General features: G+C 49.2%; 4 protein-coding genes across 4 annotated transcripts; 2 read left to right on the forward strand and 2 right to left on the reverse strand.

Moving 5' to 3' along the window:
- Nucleotides 1-1,716: 1,716 nt before the first annotated feature.
- AA0111_g3899 (hypothetical protein) lies at nt 1,717-2,641 on the reverse strand (the record flags this gene model as incomplete). Its single annotated transcript, XM_028649836.1, has 2 exons — nt 1,717-2,294; nt 2,350-2,641. The coding sequence occupies 2 exons, from the start codon at nt 2,639-2,641 to the stop codon at nt 1,717-1,719; spliced, it is 870 nt and encodes a 289-aa protein (XP_028508634.1).
- Nucleotides 2,642-5,838: 3,197 nt separating this feature from the next.
- Nucleotides 5,839-7,630, reverse strand: AA0111_g3900 (Proline-specific permease; the record flags this gene model as incomplete). The annotated part of the gene is made up of 3 exons (XM_028649839.1): nt 5,839-7,235; nt 7,300-7,406; nt 7,458-7,630. 3 exons carry the CDS (start codon nt 7,628-7,630, stop codon nt 5,839-5,841), a joined length of 1,677 nt encoding a protein of 558 aa, XP_028508415.1.
- A 1,951-nt stretch (nt 7,631-9,581) lies between these two features.
- On the forward strand, nt 9,582-10,789 carry AA0111_g3901 (hypothetical protein; the record flags this gene model as incomplete). The annotated part of the gene is made up of 2 exons (XM_028649840.1): nt 9,582-9,822; nt 9,894-10,789. The coding sequence occupies 2 exons, from the start codon at nt 9,582-9,584 to the stop codon at nt 10,787-10,789; spliced, it is 1,137 nt and encodes a 378-aa protein (XP_028508416.1).
- A 501-nt stretch (nt 10,790-11,290) lies between these two features.
- Nucleotides 11,291-13,007, forward strand: AA0111_g3902 (hypothetical protein; the record flags this gene model as incomplete). The annotated part of the gene is made up of 3 exons (XM_028649841.1): nt 11,291-11,672; nt 11,724-12,116; nt 12,172-13,007. 3 exons carry the CDS (start codon nt 11,291-11,293, stop codon nt 13,005-13,007), a joined length of 1,611 nt encoding a protein of 536 aa, XP_028508413.1.
- Nucleotides 13,008-13,156: the final 149 nt, after the last annotated feature.

Raw genomic sequence — 13,156 nt, forward strand, 5'->3', positions numbered from 1 at the left:
AACAAAGCAGCAGTAGAAGGTAGAGTGTCGAAGGTCACACACTGCTATGCTCGTGTATACGTTCTTGGTAGTGAAAGGCCGATATATTGTGAGTTTGTTGCATAGAACACAAGCTGCTGAAAGCGTGGTAGAACCTCTGCTGCATTAAAGGTTGTAATAAAAGTCAATATCTCGTCTGCCTAACATATGTAGATGTCCAGAGAATTTGCTTCCTGTGCGACGTAGTCCTTTACATGGTTCCTCCGTCATGACGTCCCCAGATAGAATGTACATTGTGATCGATGGATGGCATCCAACCCTGGCAGGTCCCTGATAGTAAACCGCTGAATCGGTGTCGAGAAAATCGTGTACGATAATAGTGGCGGTGCGAAGGAAGATGCTAGCTGAGAACTAGACTAGAGATGTCAGCAATCTTCTCAGATGTGAACGATTTGCACAGACTGGTGATATACCAAATATTTACTGGAGATTAGTGGCTATCGAGAGACACACTGCATCATTCCCCCAATCACTACTCAACTATCACAATTGGAGCTGGCGAAGTATTAATGGATGACTGTTTGGAGGGATAATCTGAACTCACGAAGGGGTTTCGGTGAGCTGATTGGCACTCTATTCATAGCTAAGAGTCTCGCGCGTTGAAGCTTTCTGATGTAGTCGGCGTTCGTTTTCGAAAAGTGATGAAGAGTTAGGTGGCTCGATGGTTGGTACGTATACTGAAGATGAGCTCTAGGGATTTGACAAAGGAGTGCTAACTAGCAAGGACACAATCCAGCGGTTAGTCACTGTGGCTGACCATATCGGCCCGGCGTGTGGCTCTGATAATACAGAGGACCTATCCTGGAGCTTTGCAATGGGATTCTAACCAATATTTGGGTAAATTAAGGCATTCCACTAGCTGGACCTGGGTGCCGCTATCTGACGGCCCTCCAATGGTGATATTTAATATTGCCAGCTCGCGTTGATGCCTGTGCACATACCTCCCCGCCATGATAAAGTTTAAGACGTTGCCCGATCGGATGCCATGTGAACGGTCGCGCAGGAGGGTTCTTGGCAGAGATTGTTGATCGGTCGTGGTCTTCTCGAAGACCCTAGCGATATCTATCATAGTCGTTCAATTCTTGTTCCATCACCCGATCGACCATTGTGTAGATTTTGCTATCAGGGCGTAGACATTGAGCGTCAAATGGCAACTTTACACGCCTAAGACCTCTACCTATGGATATCTTGTATCAACGAGAGAGATGACTTGGTCCGGCCCTGTGCTGTCAGTCGGAAATCGGCAGTAAAGTCAGGGTTCACTGAAGGACTTACACCCTGCATTGTCACACTGCATGGTGCCTGGTTGGATAAATATTGTGCGGAGAGTTATGCTTTCGGCACAGACGCGCGCACAATGAGATGACAAAGAATGCAGGAAATCGATGACTCCAAATCAGAGTAAAATATTTAAATTAAGAAAGTACCTACCTGAGTAGATACAGGCGACTCCTGATCCTAAACAGTGGCAGACATGAGTACAGTGCAGACCTACTCTTTGGTGTACGCGGGAAAGTACTCGAGCATGGATGAATCGTATCTATATTTAGCTAGGTCAACCTTGGTACGCAAGGGTGAAAGAAAGGCCCGATGCCATGCACGAGCCTCAGCGACGTCACAACCGGCACTCGCAATCACTCCCCATCTCTCACACCAACCTTATAGTATCCGTTACTGTCAATCCATACTCCTTGCCCCCACAAATATTCCACCCACGGCAAAGAAGGCGCCTGTGATTGCGAACATGTCACTCCGCTTTAACGTCGGAACACACAAAATCAATAATGCGGTAAGCATCAATCCAAATGCACCGAGCACAACGATGCGCCATTTCTCAGACTGAATACTGCTGAGAACCCCGAGGCATGCGGCAAAGAATACAGGAACATAGATGCCAGCGAACACATTGGCGACCATAACAATCTTTTCGAGGCCAACAAACTGCTCTGGTGCGGCTCCTTCCTCCTCGGACCATTCCTTTGAACCGCGAGCGATCCACTTTCGTAGGCGTATGTTGATCGATTTGAGATGACGGATTGCGAAGCTTGTTAAGTGGTCTTGCTGATCTACTTCGCTGGCTTTCAGGGAGCAAGTATCCGCATGCGAGGGGACTTGACTGTATACGGTAGCATCCTCGTTTGTCGGCCCGAAACGACCATCTTGAAATGCTTCTGTATACTCGGAGAAATGTCTGGCCCATATCTCGGGCTGACTAGGCAAGTTGGCAATGGCGTGGGCGAGGGTGAGGTCCTTTCCTGTGTCACTGTTGGTCAGCATATCGCCAAGCGCAACGAGTAGAATGCGACCGACCGTATCGCCTGATCAACTTTTTCAAGTCTTCAATTTTCGACTCCAGTGTTGGGTCCTGCTTTTTCACGTAGGTTTGAGGATAGTCCATTAACGTGTAGACGCTGCGAGTCGGAGGTACACTATGAATGTTTGCGACGATCTCGTTGCATTCTCGGATCTTCTGCTCGATCTCCCAATTCTCATTGTATAACATCCAAGACCAGTAACCCAGATATCGACGAAACTTTGCAAGCTCTGGGTCTTGAACGAAATCACCGTATAGTTTTGAGTATTGATATCGGATACCCTGCATCCTATTCGAAGGTCGAGATCCTCTACTCGTTCGTTGGTTCTGGACTAACCAATCGGGAAATTGCTAATCCTGGTTCAGACTGGGCAGGTTGCGAAATGATTGCAAAAGAGCAGGAGAATGCTGCAACGCCTTGGAATGGATAATTAGGGTAGTCCGAGCCCTGCGAGTCATGGCTCTACTGGATATTTATCTTGGACGAGATCTCGCCTTGCGCAAACGTCACTTGTAACCTTCACAGCTGCATTACCGCCTGGCACTTTACGATCCACACGATGACTAGGAACGATCCTTCGCCGTATACCGACGTACGTACAACGATGGCTGTTTTCTCTGGGCCAACAATCGTGCGCAAAGAGGGTGTACTGACAACAAATCACGAAAGAACACAATTTTCCGACATCTTCACCGGCTACTACTCAAGCATATCAGTACACACCATCTTCGTTGGAGATGGCTAGCCTCGTCACTCGTTGTTTAGTGGAATTGGCGGTGAGATTGATGGTTGAAGCCCTTCAAAGCCTTGCACGTGGACAACTGAGGCTGTTAGGAGTTTCTCTCGTATGTCAAAGCGCAACACTGGAGACAGAGAGATCGATTCTTGAATCAAGATGTTCGAGTCGTTCGGAGACGCGCAAATAGTCGTAAAGCCTAGCGGGCTGATTCTTGCAGTGGGTAGACCTTGCAACCTCGCAACGTTGCTGTGGTTTTGCGGCACGTATTCCGCCCCCACAGATGACCTTGTTAGTGCAACGAAGCGATCACCTAAAGCCAAGCGCTTCCGCCGTGCAGAAAGCATGAACTTTACGGCTGATGACGTGCGCATAGCGTCGCGGCCCGTGCTGCTTTGGAAAGCCTTACGCTTGCGCAATCTCGACGATGCTTTGTCCCGCTATCCAAAACCCGAGGAAGTGGTTGACGAAAGCTACTGCTACCAGCTCTCTATGCCCCAGAAGAAGTGATTTTCCTATGGCCAGTCCGAAGCACCGTTTTCCAGAACTAGGCTAGTTTCGCACCATTGCGTATCTCGCAGCTCAAGACTCACAAGCGTGGTAAATTTAGCTGGATGCGCATCTGGTCGGACAAAGCTCAGCCTCGCCAGCGGTGAGACAGAACAGCGCAGCTCATGTCTCAAGGCGATCCTCAGAGAATGTCCCATGTCTAAACATGGTTGTGAAATCCTGTGGTAAGTAAGCACATGTGTGATGACGGTGACATGAATGACATGGGGTGAGCCCCTAATCAAAGTTCTCTTGAACACGGTTCTCGCAGACTCGTTTAACATTATCTTTAAAATTTTATCAAAGCCGTTCACTCCTGAAGCATCAATCGGTTGTTGTTGATTCGGCGATATTTTCAGCCGATCCGGGTGAGGCTGCAATGTGATGGCAAGGGCAGAGGTACATTAGCGAGCTGTCACAAAACGGCTTTGGATAGCATTGGACTACAGAAGATGCAGTTTCATGACTCGCTGATCTGTAAAGGATTTGGCAACGCCAAGCGAAACGGTACAAACGTGTGGCTTTGAACCGGTCAAGGGCGATCATCATTTCCCCCATTTTTGCTTTGGAGTCATGTTACGTATATTTCCATTTCTAGATACATCTGATCTATTGAAACAATCTCGGTAAGTTTAATATATACCCTGTTGTCGCCAGGTTCATAAGCTATTGTCCTTCGTCAGTCTAGTCATCTAGACGCTTCCACGAAACCGACAAAGTCCGGAAAAATCAATCGCATCGAAGACTTTGGATTCGTACCGGCAGTCTGTTCTTTCCCTCTCGATGCGGGAAGCCTATCATACAGCTGTTGACAAGAGCAATGCAGGCTGTCGCAAACTCTCACTTTCGAGCCGCAACCACGTGGACGCACCCTGGTCTGAGGAACATCTATGCGACATCACAGAACTTAGTCAGTGTGACTGTTTCAGAGCAAGATGAGGTCTTCATGATTCATATGCCCAGTGCCATGATGCTTGTCGCCCGATCGCTCAGCTCCCTAAACAGATAGGGCATTAAGCCACAATCAAATCAAATCAATCAAATCGGCTCCCTAACCGAGCTGAGCGAGTAGAGCCATTCCGTTCTCAGTATGCTTGAAGCTCGCTTCGTGCCGCCTGATAGAAGGTACAGATCTTGATATGGTCTGTGAATGGCGCATCCTTCACCTTGGCATTTAGGCGGGAGCTTTCCAGGCACGACGCTTGAGCGCGAAGATGCGGGGCGTCCGGATTATACACAAGGTCTATTGAATCACGATTTGATGCAAGCATAAATGGCGGAGCTAACCGCTATGCATGTGTTAGCAGGGCCTAGAAACACAAGCAACCGTCTATCTGAGGGCTCACGCCATCTTACGGAGAGTGCTTTTACCCTCAGCGAGTTGAGTGCAGCTGTTCCAAGCTCTAAATATGATTGTTGAGATATGCGTCGATGGACGGCTTTAAGAGAGCGCAACTTAGCGTATCCAAACGTCGTGGACACACGTCTGGCCAGGTACTCTTTGCCAGACATTCACAGATTCCACGCAACCACACGTTCTGGTGAGATACTGTTGCAAGGTTCCTCATTGATCCAGTGTCTTGTATATCTCCAACAGAGCTATACGACAATGCAGAGTCATCGGTGTCACATGCCGTCTCGTACAGGCTTCGCGATAGTCGTATGTTTCCAAAGCACCCTCGTCTTTGTATGGCAGAACTTGGAAGGATCTCTCCGGTTTCTGAACCAGTGGCGTTAAGTTGGCGTGTATCGTCACTGCCAATATACGCAAAGACTCTAAGCCAGGGTGCAAGCACGCGTTAGGCCTCACAAAGCCTCTTGGGTGGGATGTTTCACTTTTTCGATAAACTCCGGGATTCTTGATATCTCAAATTCAGCTGAGTAGTTTGAAAGAGGGGTCGGCCATATTCGTTCTGTATATGTACACGATTACGCCTCATGGGGGTCGTGATATCGCAAGTTAGATACAGGAAGGAGGAATCATGGACGACCGCAATGAGTACATCAGGCTTTTCTTACAGTTTTTCCACTACTCACCGATTATGGCTTGATATTCCAATCATAAGACAAGACATATTTGGACAAAACAGACAACCCGGCTTGAAGGTTCGTAACAATCTCATTGATGGCTGGCATCTACTAAGGAAAGCCCAAAGACATGTACGCTATAAACGCTGTACATCCACGCTTGGGGCTACTCTATGCAATCCAGTACCAGATCTTCTGCCAGACATTCTTCGGTATAGGCGCACCAGAGATATCGTCCTTGCACAGCTCATTCATCTCCCGCACACCAGTCGTAACATCAATGTTCTCAACCTTTATCGCGAAGGCGGTTCTGAAGTAGATCTTGTGGCCGGCGTAAAGAACGAAGAAAATGGGGATAGTGATGTAGGCGGCCAAGAAATCGGATACGGACCAGTTGGCTGGCACAAAGACTTGAAATCCGTTCGTGAGAGTCAGGAGCGAGACAACACCAAGGATAAAATATGTGAGGTATGGCTGGAATGGCGTACGGTAAGGAAGCGACTCGAGCAAGTTGTTGAATATCAAGGCCTTGCGGAAGCGGATATAGGTGATCATAACAACAATCCAGGCGATGAAACCGGAGATTGTGGAGATGTTTGAGAACCACAGGAAGACTTGCGCACCAGTATTGGAGACGTTGAGATAAGCAAGAAGACCTATGGCCCAAGTAGCTAGGACAGCCACGTATGGCACTCCTTTCTTGCTTGTCCTGCCGAAGACCTTTGGTGCTTCTCCGTTGAGAGCCATACCGTACAAAACACGGGATCCAGAGAACAGGAAAGCGTTTCCGGCAGACCAGGCTGATGTCAAGACAGCCGCGTTAACAACGTGGTTCAGGCCCTGGATGCCTGCTCGCTGGATACCAATAACGAAGGGTGAGGCCGAAGCGTTGGAGCTACCGCTGAGGAGACGGTCATCATCTGATGGAACGATGACTCCGATGATGAAGCTTCCCAAACCGTAGAAGATGGCCAGACGGTAAACAAAGCGGCCAGCAGCCTTGGGGATGTTACGGCGAGGGGCGATGGTCTCTCCTGCAGCAAGTGCAATCAGTTCAGGCGATGTGATGAAGGCAAAACCAGCGCGAACGAAAGCAGTCCAGTATGCCAGGAAACGACCGGAATTCCCTTCCACTATATATGGTTTGAAAGCACCCGGGTTGTTCCAATATCTGAATCCAAGTCGGCCTTGATCATTAGGACTACCACCTAACATGATAACAAAGCCCAGAATTACTAGGCCTATAATGGTGATGAACTTGATGGAGGCAAACCAGAACTCTGCTTCTCCGAAAACCTCGACTGCGACAATGTTAAGGAACAAAACCACCACAAGAAAGATGGTAATCCAGACAGCGTTGTGAACAGGCGTCTCCCAATACTCCAGAAGGATGGCTCCAGCTGTGGCTTCGGCAGCAACGAGAATGGCATATGCATACCAGTAGTTCCATCCGGCGGCAAATGCTAGACTAGGGTCTACAAACCGCTTAATGAAATACGGGATGGTAATACCACGCATGGGAAGCAGGGTAACGATTTCGGCCAAGTTGTTCATGACATTGTAGACGACTGCAGAAGTGAAGACACGAAGTTAGTGGATTTCTCACATGCATTTCGTATAGGCACAACCTACCAAGCATCATACTGAGATAGGCCATGAAGAGTGGAGCGGGACCGACTAGAGCAAGAATAGATCCAGATCCGATGAACAGGCCAGTTCCGATAGCACCGCCTAGCGCGCTGGTGGAGTGTCAGCATGCGGTTTAGCGACGTCAAAGAACACGGACTTACAGGAATTGGATGTGTCGACTCTTCAAACCACGGTGTGTATCTCCTCCTCGTCCAGTCTCACCTCCAACAGTAGCAGCGCCGTGGACGAATGGCTCTTCGAAGCCAACTTGATTCTCCTCGTAGCCATACGGCACAGCCTCAGGCTTTTCGTCAGCCATGTGGTGGTTCGGCATGATGCCCAGGTAGATTGCGAGACGATGGAGACTTGGTTTGTGCCGGTACCAATCTTGCTGATCCCAACACGGGGATGTCAGCCGGTTATATAGAGAGCAATGTCAAAGACGGGTGAAGGATGCGTCGGCTATGATAGCAGAATTTTCAATTGTGGTGTATGGCCCGGCGCACGACGAGGTATACTCCACGTTTGGAATGGTTCCGATGTGGTACCCGTGGACTGCTGCTGGCTCGGTGGCCAAGTCTTGTCCATGGTATGGGACGATCAGCCCAGACCCTTGTCAGAACCATGAGCAGTGGGGAGTCTGGGGAACCAATTATCGTTAGGTAATGGCAAACTACCGCGTGAAAAGGCGGGGAAAATCGCCTCTTGTGCTGTGGTGGTTGCAACACAGTGCTTAACTTGCCTGATGACGTTCGCCCTACACGTCGCGCATTCCTTCGGTTTTACTCCCGTGCGCCATGGGCACTGTTCATCTTTTGGTGTTTGGAGAGTTAAATGGGGGCGGGCCGGTGTACGGAGTGAGGGTTTTTGGAACTGAGCCGACAAAAGCCGCAAATCGTAGGGATGAGGCTCAATTTAGGCACGCCCAGAGCTTAGACAAGCTTCTGGAAATACGACTAGAAGTCTTAGCGCACAAAATACCCGCCGATGGTTTGCGAAATGGGTCTGGGTAGCTATGGAGTTCACCACGAAGTGGATGGAGCCAGACGATTTACTGCAAAATCCGGGGATCGTGGGGATGGCGGTTCGTGCTTCATTGAGCTGTGGATTTTGTATATCCACAGGACAAGCTGCCAAAACTACCAAACTAAGACTGCATCTGCCGTGAAGAAGTATGCACAGTAGAACGAGACATTGCAAGTCGCTTAGAAAATTTTCACCTTGGGCGTACAATACGATCAGGCCTGCGTCGTTATCACTGCACCTGATACTCTTATCTTCAGCTTTGGCACCGCAGAGATTTAAAAACGTAACACTTTCATCCAAAGAGGGTTCCAGGGACTTGGACGTCGCTTGGAGGATTATCTGTTGCGGGTCTTCTGGTGGATACATCAAATCTTAGGCTTATGCAACCATGGCGCGACCCACTGTCATACTAGACATCAGTCTAGCAGCTTTAGTTAGGTATCCGGATTCCGGAGTAGAGGAACTATCCTTCGCGCTAAATTCCCAGTGCCGGACGAACCTTCACCACCATTCGGTATTACATGATCGCAACTTCAATTTTCGTCTTCACCCCGTGAACTGCACCATATGGATATCATTGTGTCGCAAAACACAAGCTTCGAAGCCAGACATACAAGGTCCGTCGCCTAGGACGTACCGCAACCCATGAGCATTCGGCCCTGCAACGTTGTTCGTGTTGGTATCCCCTACCAATACTTGAGAAAACTAAGCTGTCAACATCGGGTCATGTCAGCCTAACAACGCTACGCGGCCGTTCATTCCCAGTCAAAATTATTAATTCTGTAGCTTCGCACACATAAAAGGAAATGTCTCGTGATGCTGGCCCATCTACCTATGTGTGCTTTCCTTTGAAAACACCAAGACGTTGCGCGTACCTCTTGAGTCGGCACTCCTCGGACATAAGGTAGCTCTGGGATAATCGAGCCCTTAGAAATCACGCCAACTCGAGCTCTGTGCCTATTCATGCAAGCTACAGTAATCTGCCAAGTTCTTCACCCCTCAATTCTGTATCGCCAGACCTGTTGTTTTATTCGCATTGTTGTCTTGCGTGCATTGAAGCTTCGGCAAAGAGCTTGGAAGAAGGAACAACCCCTCACCAAGCTTTTGTCCGCGGCAAGAGGCGAAGGCGCGCGTCATGACACTAGACGCAGCCGCCGAAAACTTCATTTGTCCCAGCCATTTGTTCAAACACTCCTAACATCCAGGCAACTATCAACTCTGATCACCGGTGCAGAGATATTGATCGATTAGTATACGGCATGATTCCGGAAATATTGATCGATAAGGTGCTGAATAAAGCGCGAGAGACTGCGTCGCATAGCTGGGAATATGGAACGGTGTTCGAAGCAACCCTTGAATACAGAAGTTCTCAGTTTACGGTTTTCCACGACCCATTTCCAGGCGGTGAGATACCAGTGTTGAGGGTCGAGGATGTAGAAGCACTGCAATATGTAAAACCATTCATACGGACCAACAGCCAGAGACTGTGTGAAGGAAATGGTATGTCCTACGGTTTCAATACTTACTAGGCACGTCATAAAGACCGGGCGTATGCTAACAGCAAGTACTAGGCTCATCGTCCGATCCGACATCCCTCTGCATCCCAACTCTCCTCCTTTCCAGATCAGCAACCCTCCCCGTGTCTGATAACCTATATCTCTCCGCAGTAAGCCATCAACTGCACGACCTGCTTTCGACTACGCCTAGATTCTCCAATGATGCGGTATCACACCGCGATGCGTACCCTTCCTTGTGGGCCGACTTTATCTATATGGTGCCGCCGGCCCTCGCCTATAATGGTACGTTTACGGCAGATATAGACATGGTGAAGGAGAGTGTCCGGCAATGTGAGCTATACCACGAAGTTCTCGGTACGCGAAAGGGATATTGGCAACACATAGCCAATGATGCGGGTGTATGCAATGTGAAGAGTGACGATGGTGCATGGTGTACAAGTAATGCCTGGGCCGCAGCTGGAATGGCAAGGGTACTAGCCACCTTACGGAAATCTCAATATGTGTCTGAAACCGAGGAAGAGCAGAATGCCTTACTGCAGATGACCAAAGGCATTCTCAGTGGCGCCATGGAAGCTGATACCGATACAACGGGCTTGCTGCGCAACTATCTCGATGATGAGACCTGGTTTGCAGAGGTCGCTGGCACAGCGTTGATGGCTGCTACAGCTTTTAGAATGGCCTTCCTTGAGCCTGGCCTTTTCGGAAAGCGATATACGGATTGGGCAATAACGAAGCTAGAAGCTGTTAGCCGTCATATAGACAAAGAGACTGGTATTGTAGCACCGGTTGTCAATTCTCTCAATGAAGGTCAGAGGACGCCACTGGAAGGCGTAAACCCTGAGGGACAGGCTTTCGTCGTGTTACTGTATGCTGCATGGAGAGATTGGAATATCGCAACCGGCGCTGCACCAAATCTGGCTGTGGCCTCAGAAAGCCTTTGTATACAGTAGATTTTCAAGCCAATCTATTAGAATGTCCGTACGTGAACCGAGTTAGAACTAAAAGACTGGACCTCGAGATGCCCGCACTTCGATACAGTCTTGTGACAATACCGATCTTGTTTGAGTGCACATACCTGCATCATATCACATACGATGTCACCAGGTCGATTGCCCTGAATGGTACGTACCTTCAGCATCTCCTCAGCTAGAACACACTCGACCTCATTCTCCCCTTATGAAATTCGCACTTTTCTATGCATGCGTTCCAAATTGTAATACAACTAACGCGCGAAGACAGCGTAAGCAGATTATAGGCAGCGCCTGATAGTCGCGCCGTAGTTCGCGCCGCGTGTTGTACCTCGGCAAATGTAACTCCTCACGCCAGTCATGACTCTCCGAATTGCAGCGTGTTTTACGCCTCGGTCGCGTAGTATATGATCATGGCTAGAAGGTGCTTTGAGTAGCTAGAGTATCGACACGTTTGCCTTGCAGTCCGTCCCCTACATCGATATGCCGTCCTCCAACATCCCCGTGATCATCGGCGTTGGCGACATCAAGAACCGCTCAACTGCCGTCACGGACGCGAAAGAGCCCGCAACATTGATGCTTGAAGCCATTCAAAAGGCCATCAGCGACACTTCGTCTACTTCGAATACCAATCTCCAGTCAGCGATCGACAGCGTCGATGTCGTCAAGACATGGACTTGGCCATACCCGGATCTGCCAGGGCTTCTGGCAGAGAAGCTGGGGATTGAACAGAAACTAAAGTGGAAAAGATATTCCGAGCATGGAGGTGACAAGCCAGGGAAGCTCCTCGACGAAGCGGCGAAAAGGATTGCGAAAGGCGAATGTAAAGTCGCGATTGTAACTGGGGGTGAGGCGTTAGCTTCGTGTACGTGCCAATTTACTTTTCTTTCTCTCCACAATCACTAACTGTACCCAGTATCAGCATGCGCAGCTGCAAAGAAGCTTCCTCCGCCAGGCTGGACAGCGCCGTCTGAAGCCGTAGATTCGGTCTTCACTCCAACAGGCCGTGACCTAGGAAATAGTGCAGTGTCCTCTCTTTGGCAAACACTCTCCTCTACTGACTCTTGCGAAGACCTTGGCGCTATTCATAGGATTGGTGCACCAATACATGTTTATCCACTTTACGAGAACGCATTCCGTGCGCATCGCGGCCAGACACCAAACGCAAACCACCAAGAGAGCGCAAAGTTGTATGCCGAGTTCTCCGAAGTTGCGAAGAATAATGAATATGCATGGAATTACGGAAGTTCAAGTAGTGAAGAAGAGATTGGGACGGTTGGGAAAAGGAACAGAATGATATGTCATCCTTGTACGCCATCCTTCTTTCTACTCTGGGAACGACCGCTTACATCAGATCCGTGCAGATCCCCTGCTTATGAATGCTTTCAACACGGTCAACCTCGCCTCTGCCATTATTCTTACTTCAACTTCTTTCGCCAAAGAACTAGGGGTATCAGAGTCAAAATGGATATATCCACTTGGTGGCGCAGGAACGAAGGATGCGGACGAGTTCTGGAAAAGACCGAACTTCTACTCCTCGCCTAGCATTGCGCGTTCTATTGATGCAAGCTTGAAGGTTTCTGGCGTAAGCAAGGAAGAGATGGATATCGTTGACATCTACTCGTGTTTTCCGATCGTTCCTAAAATTGCCGCGCAGCATCTAGGGCTACCTGTTGTTGGTGGTGACAAACCATTGACGATACTTGGCGGTCTGACGTCGTTTGGTGGAGCTGGCAACAACTATTCAATGCACGCGCTCACTGAGATGACAAGACAGCTAAGAAACGGTAAAGGCCGCAGGGGATTGGTGCTCTGCAATGGCGGTGTTCTGAGCTATCAGTACGTCGTGATCTTATCGAAAGAGCCCAGGAAAGAAGGAGCTTATCCCACAGAGAACCCGCTTCCACCACAGATCACCGATGTTCCTGCGCCAGAGCTTGCCTCTAATGCAGAGGGTGAGGCTGTCGTCGAGACGTATACCGTAGAGTTCAATCGCGACGGCAGTCCGCTTCGAGGCCACATTATCGGTCGCTTGAAGAACAGTAACAAACGCTTCCTTGCGAATCATGGAGACGATACCACAATGCTACAGATGTCTAGCGGGGCAGGAGAAGTTGTTGGTAAAAGTGGATGGGCGTGGCAAGATCCGGAAAAGAAAGGAAGGTCGCTCTTTGCATTCGCAAAACCAGCAAAGCTGTAACAACTTACCATTACTCGAGCCGAACAGAGGCTGTGATCTAATTTATTAATCGCGGGCTACTGGTATTTGTAAATTGAAGGATTTCTAGGCCATGAGACGCCCACCCCCAAATCTGCTCCATCCCTTCGGCTACTTGTTGAGCCCGAATC

The sequence above is a fragment of the Alternaria arborescens genome (assembly GCF_004154835.1).
Source record: "Alternaria arborescens strain FERA 675 chromosome Unknown contig_7, whole genome shotgun sequence".
Taxonomy (NCBI): domain Eukaryota; kingdom Fungi; phylum Ascomycota; class Dothideomycetes; order Pleosporales; family Pleosporaceae; genus Alternaria; species Alternaria arborescens.